General features: G+C 39.8%; 1 protein-coding gene across 1 annotated transcript in view; it reads left to right on the top strand.

Annotated features, from left to right (window-relative positions):
* The window catches only part of Tpte2 (transmembrane phosphoinositide 3-phosphatase and tensin homolog 2), a 137004-nt gene that overhangs the window by 81512 nt on the left and 30918 nt on the right, over nucleotides 1-24574 (top strand). The window contains exons 16-26 of the mRNA XM_013011816.1: nucleotides 2936-3076; nucleotides 4427-4546; nucleotides 5268-5367; nucleotides 5487-5550; nucleotides 6654-6718; nucleotides 6960-7020; nucleotides 7949-8030; nucleotides 8137-8225; nucleotides 14792-14853; nucleotides 17320-17400; nucleotides 22097-22202. Of these exons, the coding sequence (XP_012867270.1) occupies nucleotides 2936-3076; nucleotides 4427-4546; nucleotides 5268-5367; nucleotides 5487-5550; nucleotides 6654-6718; nucleotides 6960-7020; nucleotides 7949-8030; nucleotides 8137-8225; nucleotides 14792-14853; nucleotides 17320-17400; nucleotides 22097-22202 (971 nt within the window). The remainder of the gene's footprint in view (nucleotides 1-2935; nucleotides 3077-4426; nucleotides 4547-5267; nucleotides 5368-5486; nucleotides 5551-6653; nucleotides 6719-6959; nucleotides 7021-7948; nucleotides 8031-8136; nucleotides 8226-14791; nucleotides 14854-17319; nucleotides 17401-22096; nucleotides 22203-24574) is intronic.

The following is a 24574-nucleotide window of genomic DNA, read 5'->3' as shown; positions in this document are numbered from 1 at the left end:
TCATGCACCTAAGCTTCCATGAGTTGTTTACACACTGAACCTAAACAAATCGGTTCTGCCCACTCAACTTCCTCTCAGGGCCATCTTTGCTACCTGTGTTCCCCACAGATTTCCCCACACTGTATAATGCTATACTGATTTTCTACTTATAAAAGTAAAAGTAATAAAGCCTGCATCATAAAGTTTTCTAAGTATAGGAAGTGGCTCTGTGGTTCAAAGTGGTAGAACACTAGCCTTGAGCACACAGGCTCAAGGATGGCCCTTAATTCAAGCCCACAACTGACACCAAAGAAAACCTTAAAGTTTTATAAGTGTAGATTACATTTTATTAAGTACCTTAAACATGTAATTACTCAGTTCTGGAAACATGTTACTTAGGCTACATCTCTATATGAAAGAATGATTTTATACTGTGACTTGGGTTTCTGTAAAATTAATAATAATTTAATTTGAGTTGCAATTACAAAAAAATTCTTTGGGCTGTGAAGGTGGCTCATTGGGAGTGCTTGCCTTGCATCCATCAGGCCCTGGGTTTGATTCTTCAGCACCACATAAGCAGAAAAAGCTGGAAGTGGAGTTGTGGCTCCAATGATAGAGCACTAGCCTTGAGCTGAAGAGCTCAGGGACAGTGCCCAGACCCAAAAAAAAAATTCTTTGAAGTTTATTTAATATATCTTCATAAACATACAAATAATACAATCAATTAATGGGGAATATGTTTCAAATATATGAAAGAAAGTCTTAGGAGCACTTAAAATTTAATCATATACACACTTATTCAATTGAGTTCTTTGGTTTTATTTTTCTTACTATTGTTTTTAATGTACCTATAATATACTATGTGATTATTTGGTTTCTTTTGTATGTTCTTCCCCCATAGTATAACCTGTTTTCACCGTATTTGATTCTGTTGCCCTGCATCTTGTACATACAATTTTCTAATTTGGGGAGGGGAAGGGAAATAGCAAAATGCTGAAATAAGGATACAGGATGACTCATTGTAACAACCAGATACCCAAGACACTATGTGGAAAATGAACTTTACAACTTTCGGAGGAGGGAGGAATTGGGGAGGTGGGGAGGAAAGGGATGGTAGGGGGGAAAAAAGGAAAGGATAGCAATTCTTGATAGGAAATGGACTCATTATCTTACTTATGTAACTGTAACCCCTCTGTACAGTATCTTTACAGGAAAAAATATTTTAAAAAAGAAAACAAAAAAATGAATTATTTTTCTTGTGCCCATTGCTGTACTAAAAGTACCCAGGAATACATATGTGTGTACTTTTGAAAAACCTCATTGCTAAAAGAAAAATCATTCTGGTCCAAGTGGCATTGGAGGGTTGGGATGTAGCTCAGTGGCAAATTACTTGCCTAGCAAGTGCAAAGTCCTATATCCTGGGTTCGATCCCCAGTAATTGGTATTGTTCTTTGGTATTAGGGCCTCATGCTTGCTGGGCAGGCATTCTACTATCTGAACCACATTCCCAGCACTTCTTGCTTTGGGTTTTTGTTGTTTTTGTTTTTTATGTCAGTCTTGGGGCTTGAACTCTGGCCCTAGGTGCTATCCCTCAGCTCTTCAGCTCAAGTCCAGTGCTCTACCACTTTGAGCCACAATGCCACTTCTAGTTTACAATAAAACAACATATATTTTTTAAAAAAGAAGAAAAGAGAGTTTACACAGCAAAAAGTCACAAAAAAGTCAGAAGAAAAACCATAGAAAGCTATCAGCCTTTGTATGAGCTCCTGTGAGAATGAGTGATATATGTTATGATTGACTGTAGTAAGATTAAGCAAAGTACCTTCCAAATCACAATGATTAACGTTTGTCTGTCTGTGTGTGTGTGTGAATATTGTGTGTGTATGTTGTTGTTGTTGTCATTGATAAATTTAGAGACTTGTATCTATTCTGCTGTATTTTTTTTGTCATTTTTATGGATGAAACTCTCTGGTCCTGGGCACTGTCGCCAAGCTTCTTTTGCTCAAGGCTAGCAGTCTACCTCTTGAGCCACAGCACCACCTCCAGCTTTTTCTATTTATGTGGTACTGAGCAATGCACCCAGCGATTCATGCATGCTAGGCAAGTGCTCTACCAAGTCCCTCTTCTGCTTTTTTGTTCATGGTTGTTGTGGGATTTTGACTTTTTTCTTTGACTGGCCTGGGCTTCAGTCTTCCGAGTGAGGTTTCCTGACGTAACTGGGAGAACAGGCACACCCACCTTGTTTGGTTGAAATGGGTCTTGAGAATGTTTTGCCGGTGCTGGCCTTGGCCTGTGATCCTCCTAAGCCTTCCAAGTAGTTAATATTAAAGCTGTGAACCACTGCACCCAGCCAAAGTCGTCTTTCCAGGGCTTAGATCAGGGAGGACTTCACTGAGATTTGACAATTGAATTCTTAAAAATTACTAAGATTAATGACATTTACTATAAGAAACAGAGATGCTTCTTATGAAATTCTCAAATTTAAAGAGTTTAATTTGTCACTTTATTTTAGTTTTGTTCTATCTGATGTATCTACATTACATCCAAGCCATTGGTTTGGTGGAAATGTCATTCACTAATGACGGCTTCTGTTGAATAAAGATAGAGTAATTGCCAGGCATGGGGGGCTCAGGCCTGTAATCCTAGCTACTCAGGAGGCTGAGATCTGAGGATCATGGTTCAAAGCCAGCCCACCCAGGAAAATCTGTGAGACTCTTATCTCCAATAAGCTACTCGGGAAACCAGAAGTGGCACTGCAGCTCAAGTGGTAGTGCACTCGCCTAGAGCTGAAGAGCCGATAGTGCCCATGACTGACAAACAAAAAAAAAGACAGAGCAATGTTTTTTAGATTCTAATATACTATAATTCTTCCTTCCAGTTGCCTTTTGGTTTCTGATGAATGGCTTTAGTAATTGTTAACTGTGGAGAAAAACCACATTATCTTTATTTATTTCAGATTATTTGGAATCTTGCTGCTTTTTATTGATGTGGGGCTTGTTGTGACTGAACCTTATATTCCTATGCAACTTCAAATTGTTTCATTGGCAATCGCTATATTTTTCTTTATTAATGTGCTCCTTCAAGTTTACATAGAAGGGTAAGTTTTATTCTTTCTTTAAGTCTAAATTAACATTGTGCAGCTCAGGCCCACTGTTTCCTTTAATCATGTGCATTAAGCTCCTCTTAAACTCTCTATTAAAAACTCATTGCTTTACCAATACATATAAAAGAAGCCTAAGATAATTAGCAAGTCAACCCAACTATATGTGTCCCTCTTCTACAAAATAATAATTCTTGAAGTCATGAGCCACAAATAAAGGTCAGTCCAAACCCAATTTTTCATTGACTGGCTTAAATTACTTTTATATTACAGCTGACACTCCCACAATGTATTCTAGAAAGCACCATTCAAAAAAGGGCTAGGCAATTAATATGTTGACATGCATGTTAAGAAGAGGGGAATATGTATGTGATGTCTAAATATTAGTGCTTTGGTTACAACTTGAATCTCAACTAAGATTTGAAATACTAGCTACTAGGTCATAAATAGTCATTCATGAAAGTGCTCATTTCATTCAAACAAAAACTTTAGATGAGATCTGGAGGTGATGTGAGGAATGCTTATCTCATTAATGAAATGTGGTAGGAAGAAAGTGATAGATGTTTTTCCTTTTCGGATTGCTTGTTTTCTAAGAAGGTGGGTAAATCAGACAAACCTTGCAGCTGGGCTGCTATGAGAGTCAGAGACTGGATCTCCCAGCCTCCCTTTCTCCAGAGTACTTCAGAAGGCAGTTTGTATTCTTTCCTAATGACTTTTTATCCTCCTGCTTTTGAGCTAAGGAGAGTTCACTTCCAGGTTAGTGAGAGCCTGAAAAAGGCTTCCTCAGAGGTAGAAGATGCTTTCCTGGAGACCTACTGCTCAGCTCTGCAGGAGCCAGTGTTGGAAAGGAGCTTGTGGTGGATAGAAGTCTGTCTTTGTCCTAGGAAGGAATCAGCAGCCTGTTGTGATTCCTGCAAGACCAGATCAAAAGTTCAAAATAGCACTTCCTTCTCCTCTCAAAAGCTCTTCCTGCATTCTTTCTTAGCCCATTGCTTTAAGGATGTGATGTGCTGATCTTCCTGTCCAACAGAACTGTACAATCACATGTTTCTTCCCCTCATATTTGGGAGAATGCAGTGCATGCCTCTAGTTAAGTGGTTTGGTTATGTCTCTTATTTACTCAGTTTAAATTGCCATCATAGATGCAAATATATAATATAATAAGTATAAATTTACTACTTCTGAACTTTCCTTAATATTATATATCCCTTAATCTAGTCTAGACAATGCATTTTAAGTTCTCTCTTAATGTACATATTTCTAATGAAGATGAATCAAGTAACTTGTGCTGCTAAGATATTCCTATATCCTCTTGGAGAAAATAACCCTCTTTATTATCTCTTACAGGGAAAAGTATTATTTTTCTGATTTACTTAACATCTTTGATACAGTCATCATTGGCATCACGCTATGTATTAATATCACCTCCGTAGTTTTTGAATTTAATATTCTTACAGGCATTCCAAGGTATGAAACATATATGACTTACTCATTAAAGTCTTTTTAATTTGTTCTTTTACTTTTTAAAATTTCCATGCTTTAATTGTGCATATTTAAGGATGATTTCTGTTTAGGTTCAGTACCAAATAAATTTTTAGAAAATAAAATATTTAGGAATGGGTAATAAAGGGTTGAGTAATAAAGTACCCACTTAACAAGTAATTATAGTGAACCTGTGTTACCAAAAAAGAGTAATACCAGTTGACAAAACTCAGTTCATTTGGGGGGAAAATGAAAAGTACTGATCTTAAACCAAAGTATTTAATCTACAGATTCTAATAAACTTGTTATTTCTCTACAATCTTAATTTCCCAATCTTAGCATTATTGACATTTTAGATTGGATGATTATTTATTCAGGTAGATTGGACAGAAGGCAGAAACATTCTAAAATTCTCCCTAAATTTCCACTCATTGTAGGTGTCTAGCAGCATTTCTAGCCTCCATTCCTAGGTCTGTTGTAACAACTAAAAATATATACACATGCTACTGTAAATCCTCTGGGGCCAGGGGTATAGCTGACAGATAGAACAGTAGTGCAGCATGCACAAGGCACTGGGGTTGAAGAATTAGTACATGCATGCCCAGGCACACAAACACACAAACACAGTTTAATATCCACACTGATAAACTCTTCTATTTCTGAACCAAAAAGAAATCCTTTCAAATTTATCTATAAATTTATTTAGACTGACTGTTGTATTTCGACCTATACGGCTTATCACTCTATTGAGACTATTTCACCTGGCAAATCAAATAAGACATCTTGAACAATCAACCAGAAGGATGGTGAGTGGGCAAAACATGTTTTTTCCTACCATGAAATACTTGTAAGAGATGTAGATAACAATATAAAATTCTTTGTGATTGATTAATATTTTCAAGCCTATGATTTTTTTAACACCCAGGTGTCTGGAAACAAGAGGAGATACAACAAGGATGGATTTGATATAGATTTGACCTATATCACAGGTTTGTGAAACTTAACTGTTGACTTATTTATTCTAATTACAGTACTGGGTTTTGAGTTTAAGTCTTGGTTCACTTATCTAAATTTCACATTTTTCTCATAATAGTAATATTCTTTTTTGTTTCTCCAAACCAAAATATTTGTATCTAAACCATGTTGGCTTGTACTCATTTTATTTTTATTTTGTTGCTGCTTTTGGTTCTTTGTGGTACTAGGAATGAACTCAGAGTCTCATGTTTGCTAGAGAGGTGCTCTACCACTTGAGCCACAACACTAGTCTCTTTATGTATTGTTTATTTTCAAGGTAGGGTCTTACTTTATGCCCCAGCTGTCCTGGGCTACAATTCTTCTACTTGTGCTTACCCACGTCACTGGGGATGATGGGGGTATACCACTGCATTAAGCCATGAATTGAGATGAAGTCTTGCCATGATCCCCTGATATTTGCCTCCCAAGTAACTAGGTTTCCAAGTTCCTGCTACTATGCCCAGCTTTTCTCTCCCTTTCTTTCTCCTTTCTTTCTTTTTTGGCTTCTTTCTTCCTTTTTCTTTTTTTTCTCCTTTCCTTCCTTTTTTTTTCAACCTGTCTTCCTTCCTTCCTTGCTTGCTCGCTTGCTTGTTTGCTTTCTCAGCAACGTACTCTATCTGTGATGACAGGCTACTAGGTTAGGGTAACATATTGATAGGTTACCTTTGGGCACAGAAAAATCTCATGTCATTTCAAATCAAGACTTGGTGACTGGGATGGATTTTTCATTTATTTAGTTTTGGTAGATACATCAAGGATCCAAGAGAGACTTTTTCTCTTCCTAAAATCTAGAGAATAAGGTCACTACTCTGTAGATCTCAGACTTTCTGAGCCAAGAGGGCTGGAAAACACCAAGTACCAATTGTGCCTAAAGAATATCATGGCAGTTTAACTATTATTCTGTTGCATAGTTTAATCATCTTAGTTATCCTGGAAATGTATTACATTTTCCTCTCAATTCCTATCTTTAAAGTTCTTTTTGATTTTGAAAGAAAACGTTTTGTTATATATGTGGAATAGTTTTTCTATGTTTCCCATCTATAAAGACATTCATAATAGCGATCATTTTAACTTTCAGAGCGCATGATTGCCATGTCATTTCCTGCCTCTGGACGACTGGCATTGTATAGGAACCCGATAGAGGTAAGCATATTTATATAACCAGTGGGTATTTTTCACTGTACACTGTGGACTCGGGCTTAAGATTGACCCAGGGAGGGCAGTGTTCTACAAGTTTATTCTTTCAGGTGAAAAACAGGTTAAGGCTGTGACAAAAAGGGTTTTCCAAGAGTAGTAGACAGCATTTTTCCCCTTCGTATCTTTAGTTGTACAAAGGAATTGCCATTCAACTAAGCAGTTTATGAATATATCTTCTCTTTTTTAGGAGGTCACCCGATTCCTCGACACCAAACATTTTGGCCATTATTTCGTATACAACCTCTGTAGTATGTATATAACTTAATTTTGCTACTGTAGATAGAAAACCTATAAGAAAATGATCACTCTTTTCTGCTTCATTTAGTCGTAAATATTTAGTGTGGGGATTTACATCAGAAATCCCAATTGGGGAAATGGAGCTGTGGCTCAAAGTGGCAGAGCGCTGGCCTTGAGCAAAAGAACTCAAGGACTGCACCCAAGCCCTGAGTTTAAGCTCCAAAATTGACAAAAAAGAAAGAAAGAAATCCTTATTTTGTGCTGGTCCTGTGTGGTGGGAAAAGTTAGCTTGGTAGCATAAAGTTCCCTCTGAGGGAGATAGGCCAATGAGACCAGAGAGGCAAATAGTGAGGAAGTCTACTGGTGCTCTTAGGCTTAGAGAAGTCTCTCTGTCTTCCATGCCAGATTGTACTGAAGACAAGTCAGCAGGTGTGTTCTCTGACTCCCCGGAAGCTGGTGATGATGAGAACAAGGCCTCTGATAGAAAACAACAACAAAAACAAACCTGTAGAAAAGATTCCCATTGTGTCTGTCTTGATTTTGTTTTCTCCTGTCTACACATTAAATGACCATTTATTTCCCAGAGACTGAGCATGGTACAATGTGTGATGACAGAATGAGTAGTCTGCTAGAAGGCTAGAAGTGAAGTATATGAAACAACAGCTTGATTCTAGAGTACCAGAAGTGAACAAACCAAGTATCTTTCCCTAAAATCCTTCACCTCTCCTTTGCCTCTTAGGTCCATGGGGGGCCTGCCAGCCTCCCTCTTAGGGAATTTTATGCTGTTGGTTTCAAGAATCGTTTTAGAGCAACAGGCGCTTGCTTCCCAGAAAACCCCTTTGGCAACAAAATAGCAATTACCAAAAGAAAACTTGAACTTTATTCCTAACTTCTGCATTATTAGCCATAAAGATGTGATGTGTATATTGTTTCTTGTAGGTGAGAAATCTTATAACCCGCTACATTTCCACAACCGAATGCATAGGATAATGATTGATGACCATAATGTTCCCAGCCTTGAGTAAGTTTTGTGCCACACTGACTGTCAGGAGAGTATGACTGTCGGGAGAGTGCTAATTTCTTTGGAGCTATTTTTAATCACGTACAAATCTTCTGTGTGAAATCAGGGAGATGATTCAGCTCTCCAAAGACATTGTTGGTTGGTTGGACTTGGATCCTCAAAATGTCGCCGCGCTTCACTGTAAAGGAGGCAAAGGTAAGAATGCTTTTCTTTCTGTTCCCCTTTTCTAAAGATGACTGAAAATAAATATTGAAGGGCTAGCAGAGGATTTGTACTGCTGTAAAGCAGTATTAATATTTTTAATTTTTATTTTTTGTCAGTCGTGGGGCTTGAAGTTTGGGCCTGAGCACTGTCCTTGAGCTCTTCAGCTCAAGGCTAGTGATCTACCACTTGAACCACAGCATCATTTCCAGTTTTCTGGTGGTTAATCAGAAATAAGAGACTCTCAGACATTCCTGCCCAGGCAAGCTTTTAACTGAGATCCTCAGATCTCAGCCTCCTGAGCAGCTAGGATTACCGGCGTGAGACACAGCACCCAGCTAGTGTTATTTATTTTTTTTGTCAGCCCTGGGACCTGAACTCTGGGCCTGGGCGCTGTCCCTCAGCTCTTTAGCTCAAGACCAGTGTTCTACTTGAGCCACAGCGCCACTTCCGGCTTTTTCTGATTATGTGGTGCTAAGGAATTGAACCCAGGGCTTCAAGCATGCAAGGCAAACACTGTACCACTGAGCCACCTTCCTAGCCCTAGTGTTATTTTTTTTTTTTTTTTGTCGGTCGTGGGGTTTGAACTCTGGGCCTGGGCACTGTCCCTCAGCTCTTCAGCTCAAGGCGAGTGCTCTACCACTTGAGCTACAGCGCCACTTCCGGTTTTCTGGTGGTTTATTGGAGATAGGAGTCTCACGGTCTCTCCTGCCCGGGCTGGCTTTGAACTGCGATCCTCAGATCTCAGCCTCCTGAGTAGCTAGGATTACAGGCGTGAGCCACCAGCGCCCGGCTAGTGTTAATATTTTTATGTTGGTTTTTGAATATTGATTTTAAGGTTGAAGAAAAAAAGAAGGATAGAAAGGAAATAGAAAAGGGAGGGAAGAAGACAGGTAAAGTGTAATGAAGGAAAAGAACAAAAGGAAAAAGGTAAAGAAGGTATTTTTCTCTTAATTGGTGATGATTTGGGTTTCTTCATTTCTGATTCTTCAGTTTATGTGTCAAAATATAAAGGACGCTTGACTTCAGAATGTTAGAGTAGTCTTTAAAATGTTTATTTTATCAAGGTGATATACAGAGGGGTTACCGTTTAATATATAAGGTAGTGAGTACATTTCTTATCAAATGTTGTTACCCACACCCTCATTTTTCTCCTATTTTCCTTCCCACTCAATGTGTAACAGTATTTTTTCCTTTTTAACTGACAAAATTGTGTTTATGTGTGATGTGCCATATAAAATTTTTATATTTGTATGCATTGTGGAATGGCTAAATGAAGCTAGTTTTCTAATGTCTTACCTTACATAGTGACATTGAACATTATTTATATCTCTTTTGGCCATTTGTATGTTTCTTTTTGAGAACTGTCTTTCCAAGTCCTTTGTCCCACCAAATCCCATTTTTATTGTGGGAGTTTGAGGTGATTTTGTTTTGTTGGCATTACTGTTGTTTGAGCCCAAAGCTCACACACCTACCCTCATCCCTTTTTGCTTTAGTTACTACTCAGAGAGAGGTTCAACACAGTCGTAGGCTGTGAGCCTCTGCTTCACATTTTTCACATATGTGGCATAATGGGCACACATACCGGTGCTCAACTTTTTACTTGAGTTAAAGTCTTGCAAACCTTTTGCCTGGTCATAAACAATAATCTTCCCCATTGCCACTACCTGAATAGCTAGGATTACAGTGTTACCTACCATGTCTAGCTTTCTCTTTTGTTTTGTTTGTTTTGTTGGAGACAGGCTTTCCTTATGGAGCACAAGCTAGTGTCAAACTTGTGATCCTCTTGCCTCAGCTCCTTGAGTACTGTGATGATGGGGATAACCACCATACATATCTCTTCTTTTTTGCGGGGGGGGGGGAGTTTATTTTTTTGCTATTTTGTTGAGTTCCTTAAATCTTTTTGGATATTCCATGGGTCATGTTTTGCTCAGTTATTTTTATTGACTTTCCTGTGCATTTTGTGTTTACTCTCGTGTTTAATTTTTGCTTTTATTGTCTCTGCTTTTCAATTTATATCCAAAAATTATTTATCCCAGATGAGTGTTACAAAGCAATTCCCCATTATTTTCTGCTACTAGTTTTGGAATTGTAGGTCTAATGTTTGTCTCTAATCATTAGGAGATGTTGTGTATTGGGGTGAGTGAGATATGGTCCAATTTCATCGTTTTGCTCAAGTATGTTCATTTGTTCCCATATCATTGATTGAATATGTGCTTCTTTCCCATTGTGTGTTCTTGGCAACTTTGTCCAAGATCAGTTGATCAGAAATCCGTAAATCTATTTCTTGGTTCTCTATTCTGTTCCACTGGTCTAAATTCCATTTTGTTTCAGTAGAATTTAAAATGATTGTTTTAAACTTTGTGAGAAACTATTAAGGTTATATAAGCCTACAAAGATAGGACTTATTAAAATTCCACTGGAATTTTTAGTGTGTGATGAAATGAAGTTGGTTTGGCAGGGAGTAAATAAAGATATTTATTATTGTTTGATTGGTAGTATTTTAAATAAAGCTAATTTAAGTGTTTGTAGGTTTTCTTTCACTTATCTTTGGGCTTGAAATAATAATTTCTGCATAGTTCACAGTGCTATAAAGCAGCTGTTAACATTTTCTTTTAAGAAAATGTGACCGCAAAACTGTGTTATATACTTCAATAAAGTTATATCCCACTGGTTAACAAGGTAGAAATATTCTGAACTTTGCAATTTACAAGCCCATGGAAAAATGAAACTATTGCTATGGCTTGGATCTTAATATCCCTAAAAGGCCCATCCATGCATTAAAAGTTGGGGCCTCAGCTCATGTCACTGATGGAATCTTTAAAAGATGGAGCTTTAAAGAAGGATGCTAGGCTCTTGGAAGCATGGCTCTGAAAAGGATATTGGGACCTTCCTTTGCTTCCTGGTCATCAGGAGGTGAGTAGCTCCTTCCATCATGTGCTCCCACTCTGATATCCTGTGTGCCACAGGCCCCAGAGCAACAGGCTAGCTGATCTCATCCTGCAAGCAGGCCCTGAAATCATGAGCCAAAATAAACCTTCCCTGTTTTGGATTATCTTCGGTATTTTATCTCAGTGGCAGAAAGCTGACATAACTATGGGCGTTGAGCCAGATGAAACTGCCAGATATTTTTAAATTTTTTGTTTGTCTAGGATATTTTATATGACCCAGCCTAAAATAATATGATCCCAGAAGTTGGCTTCAGTTTCCTTGAATTAATGCTAATTCTCTTCTTGAAGCCAAACATCATTTTATCTTTATATTTTTGATCAGAAGGTATTTGCATGATCTTGTGTTTGCATATATTTCAGTGATCTGTCTTTTGGATTGTTTGTAGGATTAGTTTTTACCTTGTTTGTACCAGTTTCTTTCTTTTAGTATTCATTCATATTGATCTTACTTTCTTCCTATGACCTGCCACCTTGATATTGCCACTCATGGCATGATAGCCAAGGTGTTTTATTATTGCTCTTATTTAAGGAATTTGAATGCTAATATTTGGTAATAGTATGGAAATCCAACTATCTTTTCCCACTGTGTAGTCCTTTAAATTTGATTGGCATATTTTTTCATAATGAGGTTATTGTGCGTTTTTCTTTTTTTTGGGGTCCGGTTGTGAGGCCTTGACTCTGGGCCTGGGCACTGTCCCTTAGCTCTTCAGCTCAAGGCTAGCACTCTACCACTTGAGCCACAGCGCCACCTCCGGCTTTTTCTTTTAGCTTATGTGGTGCTGAGGAATCGAACCCAGGGCCTCAGGTATGCAAGGCAAGCACTCTACCACTGAGCCACCTTCCCAGCCCTATTGTGCGTTTTTCATATAGAATATTCGGGTTGTAATTTTGATTATAGTGAAATTTTTCATTCTTAGTATAAGTGTATGTGTGTGTGTGTGTATATGTGTGTGTGTGCACACGTGCGTGTGGGTGTGGGTGTGCAGTGTGTGGTTCATATCTTTTACTTACTTAAGAAATTGACCATGGGTGTTGCTGGCTCAAATCTGTAATGATAGCTACTAAGAAGGCTAAGATTTCTGTGATTGATTGTCTCAGTACAGTGGATTTTTATTTTCAACTTTGCAGTTAGCAACTATACTAAGCCTACTTCATTCTAATTTATCTGTTAATTCTTTTTGGTTATGTGGTTCCTGACTATATCATGTGAAAATAATAAGTTGTGTTTTTTTTTCTTTTCAGTCCTTCTTAACTCCCCAACATTGGGTAGACTGTTCTGTACATGGTTGAATTAGAAATACAAATAGTTACTTTTTAAAATTTGTTTCTGATCTTAAAGGAAACGTTTTTATCATGTCACCTGCTGTTTTAGGACTGTGAGGTGATATTTTTGACTTTTAGATCTGCTTTATCAGAATAAAATAATTCCTTTAGTGAGCTAAGGAGATATTTTTAAATCATGAATGGATATTGAATTCTATCATAAGCTTTTCCTGAATTTTTGAGATGGTAATAAGATTTTTCTCTTTCAGCATATTAGTGTAATTAGTTGCTCTTTATATTCTGGGTGAATCTGTGTGAATTAGTATGATTCTTTTTCTAAACTAGAAGAGAGAATCACCAGTGAAATAACTCTTAAGACCCAGGCAGAAAAATTCATGAGACTCTTGCCTCTACCCAGCAGAGACCTGGAAATGAATGTGTGACTCAAGTGGTAGAGCATCCTGCTTGAGCAGAAGCAGCCAAGGGAGATCCTGAGTTCAAGTGTCCCAGTATCAGCACAGACAAAGACACACACAGACACACACACTCACACACAGCCCCACAGAGTCTCTTAAACTCATAGACCTCAGGTTTTTCTTCCTAATGGCAAGATATCATCCTAAGAGATTTAAAGATTATGTGAGATCTGTGAGTCAGTGGATAAAGGTTAGCACGTCAAGTGTCTGCTATTTGATATTAGAATTACATCAAAAAATTGAATATTATATAAATCTGAAAATATCAAACTGAACAGAATAAGTTTTAATTTCATGAAAACTAAGTTGTGTGTTTCAGGAAGATTCTATGAAGTTGAGTGATGATATATATTATTACAGTTAAATTCAATACAAGCAAGACCACTAGTAAAATATTAGGGGAAAGCTTCTAGTTAAAAAAATATCTAGGATTCCATGTCTTGATTTGTCTGACCAACTGGAAATGACAGATTGTTGATGATACAACAGGCCTGACGTTTCCGGCTGGGAGAACTCATCATCATCTAATTTGAGAGGTTTAGTGATGAATGTTTGCCAAATGATTACACAATGATTACCATGTACTTCATGGTTTCCTGTTTCACCTGGCTAGAGGAGAGGACACTTACTGATCCTGAAGCTGTACTTATTCACAGCATTGGCATGGGAAGGTGTCCATGTTAGTGTATCTATAATTGCTAAAAGAACTTTTCACAACTTTCCTTCCAATGGGAAAATATCATACTTACAGAAACCCAGATATCTCCTGCAGAATTGACACGTTTGCAGTCAGTGAAGCTGAGAGAAGCAATAGCCAGTCGCCTCATCTAGCAGGAAGCTTGTGGTCATCAAAGCTAATGGTGCCAGTCACTTTCCTTTGTGGAAGTACTTGGTTAGAAAGGTGGCAAAGGTCAATGAGTGATTCATTTAAAAGTTTTTAGAGGATAGATCAGAAAATGTTGTAATTCTTAGGAAAATGGGTACATTTAGAATTATATAAAAGCAGCTAATCCAAAATCTACAGAAGATTGAAGAAAGAGCAATATTTTTCAAATCTAAATTTTTATGTCAGAACTAAAATATAAATTGGAATGCAATATAAGAGACTTGGAGGGTGAAGTTATTTGAAGTAAGAAGTCAATGGTGCACTTTAAAACACTATGACAGAGACAGACAGAGAGAGAGAAAAGAGAATATAGGCAGGCAAGCCAAGACATAAATTAAGCAAGCACAGAAAAAGATTCAGAATTATAGAACCTGTAGAATAGGTACATAAATATTGATGATACTGCCGTTCACTCTACATTCTTTATTTTTTTAAGATTTTCTAATGCAATTGCAATAACTAGTACAGTTAAGTAGAGATGATAAATCCTAATGTTTTGAGTTTCTATTTGGGTTTGAATTCAGTACCTTACAACTGCTTAGCTAGCACTCTGCCACTTAAGCCATGTGGCCTTTCTTGTTTTGCTTCAGTGATTTTTTTTCAGATAAGGTCTCATACTTTTTCCTGTGCTGGGCTCCAATTTTAATCCTGTTCTGTGTCTCTCACATAATGGCACTCATGGGTATGAACCCCCATGTACAGTTTGTTGGTTGAGAATGAGATTTTGCCAACTTGACCTGAGCTGGCCTGGAACCACACAGTCTGCCTGATCTGCCACCAGAGTAGCTGGTGAACCACCCTGCCTGGACCTGGTTTATCTTTTTGTTGTGTTCATTAAAATAAGGTCTTTTTATTTCTCAATTGGAAATGTTGACAGAGGCACATTCAAGATGAAAAAGAACTGATACCCAATGCACACTTTGAGTACTTCCAAGTGTATTTTTATACTGGAGCAAAGGTTTCTTGAACTAGTTTCTTTTCTAGGGCGAACGGGAACAATGATTTGTGCCTGCCTTATTGCAACTGGAATATTTTCAACTGCTAAGGTAGGAAAGATATTACTGTTCTCTGTCTTATATTTATTGAATTTTTTGGTTCTGAAACATTCCTGGTAAAATGTTAAGTAAATTGTTAGATCATGATGCCTAAGTGAAAAACTGGATTTGTGCTGCCTTGTTTAATGTGCAATTGATGTAACTGGCCTAGTGTCCTTGTTCTGAGCCAGGACTATGGTGAGAACAATCAAAGGGAATGGCAACTTCAGAATATCTAAGATATGAACAGCCTTTTTAAAGTACGTTTTTATTATCTTGAAGTAGCTGCACAAAGGAGTTTCCATTCAACCAAGCACTTTATGAAGACAGTACATCTTGATCAATGCTGCCCTTTCACCAATGTTGCTCCTACATCCCTTCCAAACCCACCCCTTCTCACACTTTATTTAATTTTGTAGGCCATGCATTATCTCCTATGACTGTGTAATGCAATATTTAAAAAAAATAGCAATCAAGGAAAAGATGGTCATTGGTGACTCACACCTGTGATCTCAGCTACTTGGGTGTTTGAGAAGAGGAGGATTGTGGTGTAAGGATTGTCTGGACAGAATAGGTCATGAGACCCCCTTCTCAAGTCACAGCTGGGTAGAGTGGTAAGCACCTGTCATCGCATGCTTTGTGAGAAGTTGAGAATGAGAGGATCACATATCCAGGACAGCCTGGGCAGAAAAGGAGGCCACAAAACTCCAGCTCCACAAAGGGAGACCTGACATGACAGTGAGGACCAGTCATCCCAGCAACGATGGAAAAACCTGCAGTGGGCAGATCATGGCTCAGGTGCATGCCTGAATGGAAAGCAAGCACTGATCCTAAAGTTAACTAGCAAAAAAAGGTTGAGAGCATTATTTAGCAGAATCATAGAAGCCTAGCAAGCATGAGACTCAAGAGTTCAAAACCCAGCACTTTCTAAATAAATGCAGTTCAAAAGTCCAATGTCAGCTTGTGTGTGTGTATTGTACTGGAATTTGAATTCAAGACCTCATGCTCTCTCACTGCCTTGTTCCTCCAGCCCTTTTCTACACTGGCTATTTTGGACATAGTCTCCCTAACTATCAGCCATGCTCTTGGCCATACTAATTTTAGGTTTTCTGTCCTAGCTGAGATGACAGGTGTGTGCCATTATGTCCTGCCTCCAGGCCTGGCTCTCTTGAGATAGGAGTATAAAAGACATTTTCATAGGCTGGCCTCACGCCATGATCCTCCAGACTTCAATCTTCCAAGTGGAGAGGATTGTAGGTGTAGGCACTAGCATCTGTCACCATTTTAAATAAAGGATCCCATAGGGGCAGAATGAAGGTAAACTAGTAAACCAAGTTATGCAAATGCAAAATAAACTCTGGCTGGGTGTAGTGGTGCAGGCTGTATTCCAATAGTGAGGAGGCAGAGGCAGGAAAGAATCACAATTAGAGTACAGTCTGATCTACACAGAACAAAACCCTCAGTAATTAGATGCCCCTGTGACCTCCCCAATAGTGTGACTTCTTTCTTTCTCAGAAAAAAAGATCAAGATTAACTACACCAGTTTTCCAAAGGACTTTGACCATCCTTTGAATTGCTAAGTTCATCAAAGTTGCCACTTTTCAACTCAGAACAAAGTCAGTCCTCTATTTTATTATCCCTGAGAGCCTATATCTCAGGGATGTATGGCCTTTGGAAATTTCTGCAGAGACACAGTGGGCTGCTACCCCCTGTAAAGTAGGGCCCAGTCCCATTGACATGGTCTTGCAGGGAAATTCCCATCTGCAGGCTGTACCCCCAACAGCTCCACTCAACTCTTGACCTACAGTCTAGAGAAGAGGAGGCTTGGCGTGAGTTTTGCACCATGTCCAACTTTGAAGTGCCACCCTTCTGTTATCCTCACTTGAGTCACACAAGTTTGTTTCCCATGGCCCCTATGGCCAACACCTTCTCTACTCTCAGGATGGACTGGTTGGGCCAATATCTAGAGCCCAAGGGCCTGGGATAAAGAGGAAAAAAGAAAATGAGTGTTCTAGGAAAGTGATTTTCAGATTATAACCAGTGAGTTATAAAATCAACTTACTTGATTGTCACCAGCATTTTTAATGGAAAGGAAGAGAGCAGGATAGAAAATATGAAAAATATTGGGGTTCTTTAGCTTGTTTTGTGAGTGTGTGTGTGTGTGTGTGTGTGTGTGTGTGTGTGTGTGTGTGTGTATCCTAGATTTAATACTGTGGATCATAGATCCAAAAACTGCTGCAGGCTGTGCCCCCATGCCTGCTGTACTGGAGGTCGCTTGGTTGTCTTTTGAGTTCCACCTTCTTGTTTGTAAAATGGAAGGTAGAAAGAAGAGCTGGACCGGATGATTTCTAATATTGTTCCAGCTCTAAATTTAGTTCCAAGTCTTTATGAGTCTTTAAGTAGACAAATTCTTGACATAGGTTTGTTTTGTATTTTTTAGTAGCTCTGCACATAACTTGCTGATAACCTTTTCTGCAGGAAAGTCTGAAATGGTTCGGCTGTCGCAGAACCGATTTCAGTCGAGGTTCCAAATTTCAAGGGGTAGAAACCCCCTCACAAGTAAGTTTTCTCTTTTGAAAGGGAGTTCTTTGTTTGGTTTTTATGGAGAGTGGCTAGTGACACCATTAATTTGGTTACATTTGAAACCCTTCTCTAACAATCAGGTGGCAGCACTTTTATGCCTTGTCACAGTTGCCTAATCCCTTCCAAATCCCAAAGCCATGCCTCTGGGGCTGCCTGGGTAGGCGTCTCCCCCAAGAATCCAAATTCCCCCTCCCCAGCAGGAAGGTCCAATGCCTAAGGCTTTCCTGGCTTCTGAAGATTCTCTCAAATCTACAGGCATTTGATTTCTCTGGAAAGAGGGATTGATCTTTCACAAATCCCTGCTAAGACAAGGAGCAATTCAACTCTGTAGAACATCAAAAGAACTGTTTCTTTTCTTAATTTATTGAGATTAGGTGATTACATGAATTTCACATATTTCACAGTATTGTGGAGCAGTGATACTTTGTTAAAGTCACAAACACATTTTAACCTTCACAAGGCAAATTGTCATTATCATGCTCTATAAAGTTTGTGAATTCTATGAGCTTTGACAATACAGCTATTTCTTCCACATCAGGTGATATTTACATTTCTTTCCTTTTGCTTATTCTCTCTCTCCTCTGCTCATTCTCTCCCTCCCAGGGCTGCTTTTGAGTTGCTTAAAAAACTGTTTCCTGAAGAATCCTCCCCACACCCCCAAATTCCCTCCCCTTGTAGAAGAGAGGAAGACAGAGAGGGGGGAGAATGGGAGAGACAGAGGATAAGAAATAAAGGTAGAGAAAGAGAGAAAGAGAAGGAGAATATGAAAGAATAAAAGAGCCCGGTGCAAGTGGCTCAGGCCTCTAATCCAGGCTACTCAGGAGACTGAGTTCTGGGGATTGCAGTTGAAAGCCTGTCTGAGCAGGAAAGTCAGTGAGACTCTTAGCTCCAATAAACCACCAGAAAACCAGAAGTGCACAGTGGTTCAAGTGGTAGAGTTCTAGCCCTGAGCTGAAAAACTGAGGGACAGTGCCCAGGCCCAGAGTTCAAGCCCCAGGATCAACAAAAACAAAAACAAAAACAAAAACAGAATAATAGAGAATAAAAAGGGAAAATAAATATTTTAACTCCTATTACAGCCAGCACAATCATACATTTTTGTATTTCCCATTATATATTTGTAACATTCATGTGAAGTATATACTATTACCCTATTTTCCTTGGAAATGTTTCATTACGAAACATAATAATTTGCAAATATATTGGATTAGACTGTTGGTCTCTGTGACAAATACCTAACAAAAGAACTTAAAGGGGAAAGAATTATTTTGGCTCACACTTGATTACATTGCTTTGGGCCTGAGGTGAGATTAAAAACTCACATCAAGGAGGATGTAGTGGAGCAGGGCTGCTCACCTCAAGGTGGTAAGGAAGCAGGAAGTGGCAGGAACAAGATTCATCCTTGCCAGTGACTTCCTTTCTTCAGCAAGGCCCCACCTCCTACTAATGCTCTAAACTTATGAAGCTCTGAGTGGATTGCTCTATGGATGAACTCAGAAGCTTCATGAGACTATTACTTCCCAAAGCCTTGCCTTTGAACACTGGTAGATTTGGGATCCAGCCTTTCCCACATGAACCTTTTAAGAGCACATTCCATATCCAAACCCAAGCACACAAAGATTGAATCATACAGTATATGAGTCTTCTTCTCAACCCACAACCAATCATGCTTCATTCCTTTCCTCCCAACTCTCATCAAACACTGAATGCCTCTTCTTATTCTGTCCTAAACCAAGATTTCTTTGAAGGAAATTCCAGTCATCAGATTCTTTATCTCACAAGTAGTTTGGGGATGACACCCAACATAGGCACTCTTACCAACAAAAACAAAATAACTCCCTACACACATACACACACAGAGAAAAACAACAGGCCCTGGTGGCTCACATCTGAAATCATAGCTTGTCAGGAGGCTGAGACCTGAGAATGGGGTTCAAAGCCAGCCAGGGCAAGAAAGACTGTGAGACTCTTATCTCTAATTAAGCACCAAAACATGCAGGATTAGACTTGTGACTCCAGTGGTAGAGCACTAGGCTTGAGCAAACATAAAACAACTGCGGGTTGCCAGTGCCTCATACTGTCATCCTAGCTACTTAGGTGGGTGAGACCTGAGAATCACAGTTCAAAGCCTGTGACACTCATCTCCAACTAACCTTCAAAAAGCCAGACATGAAGCTATGGATCAAGTGTTAGAGCACTTGCCTTGAGCACAAAAGCTCAGGGACAGTGCACTGGCCCAGAATTCAAGGCCCAAGACCAGCACACACACACCCCCCAGTGGCAATATTGATTATATCCAAACACATTATATTTTAATATCCCTAAACTACCATTTTCTAATTCATATGTAACTCTCCATAATAGCCTAAAGTCTTACCCTTTTAGTTTACTTCATTTCAATCAAGTACTAAATGAGACTATATTTCATTAATTAATATAACTCTTCAGTTAAAGTTTATTGGTTTCTCACTTTTTTTTTGTATTTTTCATAACTTATTTCCTGAAGAAACCAAGGTATTTATCTCTTAGATTTCACATCCCAAACTGTATTAAATTTTCTAAGGCTTTACTATTCATGATCTCATTTAATCTTGTTAAATCAGAGTGGGCATTTGATGTAAACTGGGAAGTTGAGTTTAGAGAAATTAATGTTTTGAAACAAGCACTCAAATCCAGATGTGTGGGCATCCCAGCCCATCATTTCCCATGCTGTGTGCAGTGCCGTGTCTGTATTTCCCTTCAAGCCATGTGGCAGCGAGTGGGGGATTCCTAGCTGTGGATGTGGCTGCAAATGCCAAGTTTTCTTTCAGAGAAGTGCTGGCGTTGAACAGCAGCTTGTACTTGTAGCAGAAGACTGTATAATTACTGGTCTCCAATTTGGGCAACAAAATCGCAGCCTTATTTATAGATAGGTTTTCCCTTTGTCCAAATTACCCTATCCACAAAGTGCCCACAGAAGGCTGAACCTAACACATGAACTTAGCCAAGTCCATTCCTGATCATGCCATTTCCATGCTCATATTCACAAGGGCTTCCTGCTGCAACCAACTAAATGTTCTGAGCTGAACCCGAGGTCTTCTACAATGTATGTGTCCAGTCCTTTCTCCCACACTGTGCATTTATGCATCCTGCACTCCACTGCCTTAGGAGGTTTGCTTTTTCCCAGCATGCTAACACTTCATACTCCCCAAGTCTTTGTTCACATGGGCCCTTTTTCTTGCAGTCCCTTTCCCTCCCTGGCCCGAAGGAATGTCCCACCATATCAGGCCTTACAGCCCTTTGAGGGTTTGATAGGAACTATGGCATTTATTCTGTGGCTATTTCAAGTGCAATGTATGTATCTCCTTAAAGGCAAGGCCCTGTCCTGGCAATCTTGCCACCCTTGGCATCCCAAAGTGCTTTGCCACTGGCATAGTACCTTCCTTGTTTGGATGAGTGCTAGCTGTGCATCAGTTAATGTGTAGGGAAACCCCTCCTTCTTTAAACTGCATCAGGGGAAGGAAGTGTGAAAGCAGAAGCAGCTCCAGAGCTCTTCTGTGCAGAAGTGGAGAATCTGGTGGCAGGAGGCAAGGGGTTGTGTCTCCCTGTGTCTCCTGCGCAGGTCTGCAGACAGCTCTCCTTCCTACTTCTGCAGTCCTGCAGTTTCCCTGACTTCAGTCCAGACATGGCTCACCATGGGTGATGACAGCTCTGCTGATTCCCTGGGAGAGCAAGGCAGGGGAGAGAGGCTACAGGGCCCAGTCTGCTCTGCTGGGAGGTTCTTCTTACACACTGCCACATTCTGCCCTTCCTTGTGCCATTCCCCTTGACACCTGAGACTTAAGAACTTTCAGGCCTTTCTCACCACTGCCCTTACCTTTTGTGCCAGTACTGGGGCTTGAACTCAGCGACCTTGTGCTCAGTAGGTTTTCCCTGCTTATAACTGGCACTCTACCAGTTGAGCCACACCTCTAGCCCAATTTTTTGTTAATTCATTGGAGATGGATTCTCCCAGACTTTTCAGTCCTGAATTGCTCAGCCTCAGCCTCCTGAGTAGCTAGGATTTCAGGCATGGGCCACAGGCACCCACCACACTGCTTGTGCTAATTGGAGATGTGATCATTAATGTTATCAGCCCTTCCCACTTGGCTCAGCACCAGAACTCTTCAGTTCCTCAAAGAGAGGTTCCAGGAAAGCCCTTGTGAGCAACTTTCTGTAGAGGAGGAATGTGAGGCTTAGAGAATTCCAGGGTTTCCTTAACAAAAACAAATTTGGGAAAAGGGCAGATGAAGAAACTCTAGCTCTTAGAGACACTCAAAAATGACATAATTATCTACTGCTGCTAGTAGTTCTCTTTCTGCCCTGATGAAGAACCATCCACCAAACCACAGTCCTTCCTCTAACCCATTACAGCAGCTTCTGCCATAGCAGTTTTAGCCCGTAGTAGTTCTTTAAATCATAAGCAAGCCATAGGCAAGGACTTGCTCCTTCCATGTTCCTCCCTGCAGGTCTGAGGTCAGTGCTTTTTCCCATGGTAGATAACTAGTCATGAGGCAAATGCATACGAATGTTAATTATGTAATGGAACATTGTTTGCTTAATTTTTTTACTACTAATATCAAGTTTAAAAAGATTTGTATGCTGACTTTAACCCTTTAGACCCACTAAAATCGAGGCTTCTGTTGCTTTCCAGAGTCGGTACGTTGAGTACTTTGAGACCGTTCAAAAAATATTTAATTGGAGTTTACCTCCTCAGAGAACAGTGAAAATTACCAAGATTGTAATCTACTCAATTCACGGTAAGTGCTTTAGACTTTAGGGATGGGACCTTTGGACAAGTGTTCTTTGAGAGGGTTTTGCTCACGGTTATGTACATAGAAGATCATAACTCCTAGCCATCTAAGTTTCCCTACATACAAACTCCTCTGGAGCTTTGCCCTGGGCAGGCAATGCATAGCCATGTCAGCTACTCTTAGGTGTCTCTCTTCTTCCTTTGCCATCCCCTTGCTTTCTGTTCTCATGGCTCTGTGTCTCAGCTCAGAGTAGGCCTTTCAGGGTTGGAGCTTTAGAGGTGGGGAGACCTATGAACCCTTGACACTGCTTCTTTCCCAGACCCACCTTCATGGCTCCTCAGCAGCAGTGTCCCTCTATCACTTTCTATCTAGTCCTTTTTTCTCATCACACCGATCTTTCTTTTCCCTCTTCCCTCCTCCTCTAAGCATCACAACCCCAGCACCTGCCTGAAATACCTGATCAGCAAAGGCTTCATTTGTTGCCACACCACTGAGTCCCCTGACCAGGATAGGCCTTATGCTAGCATTCAGCATGGGTGATCAGCAGAAAAGAGAAATCAGTGCATAGATTTTAAAAAGCCAACTCCAGGCTGGGTGTTGGTAAGGCTCACATCTAAAATCCTAGCTAGTTAGGAGGCAGAGCTCTGGAGAATCAGTTTGAAGCCAGCCCAGGCAGAAAAATCTGAGTCTCCATGTGCAACATAACCAGAGACTATAGGGTTGGAGGCATGACTCAAGTGATGAGTGCCAGTGAAGCCAGCTGAGCAAGCTCAAGGCTCTGAGTTCAAACTCTGGTGCCAGGAAAGAAGAAGCTGAACACCGTTTGGGAGCACAGAAGTAGGAACTACAGAGAAGCTTCATAAAGGGCAGCTTAGACCCCCATACTCCCCATACACACCTGAACCTCCATGTGGGAGAAACTGGTGTTTTACCAGATCCCTTAGCTACTACCAAGATGCTGCCTACTTCCCAAGAAATAAGGCTGCCTGTGTTTGGCTTCTCATCCTTGCTAGGATGTTAGGCACCCATGACCATGTCCACAGTTTTCGCTCTGGGCTAGCTCCAACTGTGGTCCCCTCAATCTCAACCTCCCAAACAGCTAGTACCAGAGGCATAAGCCACCAATACCTAGCTGCTCTAGTTGTTTTTTGGGATAGAGTCCCATTTTTTGCCAGTCTGGCCTAGAAAACTATTGAGAGAGGTTATTTCTTCGGGGGCTGAGGATCTACATGGGTAGAAGAAAAAGGGTGACATAAGAAATGTTCACCTCATTTTTCCTTCTTTGTAAATGATGAAATACATCTATGTGACTTAAAGTTGTTGAGATGTGAGGAAAGTCAAGGGCTTAAGCCAACATTCTTGTCATGCAAGAAGAATTTGTTTTTTTCTGGGAATGAGGCTTAGTGGTAGAGTGCTTGTCTAGCATGCATGAAGTCCTACGTTCCATTCCTCAGTACCACATACACAGAAAAAGGCCAAAAGTGGCTAGAGTGGTAGAGCGCTAACCTCGAGCAATAACAGCTCAGGATCAGTGCTCAGGCCCTATGTTCAAGCCCCAGAAATGGAATTAAAAAGAACCCACAACACCACCAAGAAAAAGAAACAGCATATTGATTTATAGTTCTGGGCCTAACTTACTTCTAGTCTTTCTAGAAGTTCAAGATGTTCCTGGCATATGACAAAAGTAGAATTAGTAGACTTTGTAGGTTTTGTGTTAAAATCCCTAGAAAAGGTCTTCTGAAAATCTCAGCATTCTAGCCCACTGGGTAGGTGGACAAATGTCCTAGAATGCTCATATTTTGAAGACACTTTTCAGATTATAGTTAGTTACATGTGTTCAGTCAGTGAAGACTGCTATGTCCATAGGGGATGAAGTGAGTCCTTACTTGAAAACATCTAGTCTCTCTAGATGTTTAGAAGTGCCCAACATATGTTCAATGTAGAGACAGTAAAATACCACTTTTTAGAGATCCTTTTGCTAACGTTCACTTGAAACACTGTCTTTACAAAATGGAAGTGGGGGGGGATCACCTCTGTGAGCAGAATGGCAGGTACTGCCCGTACTCATTCATTGGTTTGGAGGAGAGGTGGAAGTGAGCAATTGCAAAAAGTAATGTGCTAGTGTATTCATACCTGGACATCCTCAGATACCATTTTACTGTATGGTGCATCTTGTTTTGCTGTGTATATAGTGTCTATACAAAAAGTCCAACTTTGCAACATCTATTCTCTACAAATTAAAGAGGTTACCAGTGTATGACAAAGTAGTAAAATCAGCACATTTTGTGTGCTTTGTGTTGAAATGTCATAGGAAACTTTTTTCTATAAATGACAATTAGATATGCATTTGTTTAACTATCTGTAAGCATTACATATGC

This window comes from Dipodomys ordii, unplaced genomic scaffold (assembly GCF_000151885.1).
Source record: "Dipodomys ordii isolate 6190 unplaced genomic scaffold, Dord_2.0 Scaffold1, whole genome shotgun sequence".
In the NCBI taxonomy this organism is placed as follows: Eukaryota; Metazoa; Chordata; class Mammalia; order Rodentia; family Heteromyidae; genus Dipodomys; species Dipodomys ordii.
Note: the sequence above shows the minus strand (reverse complement) of the source record. Positions and strands in the feature narration are given on the sequence as shown.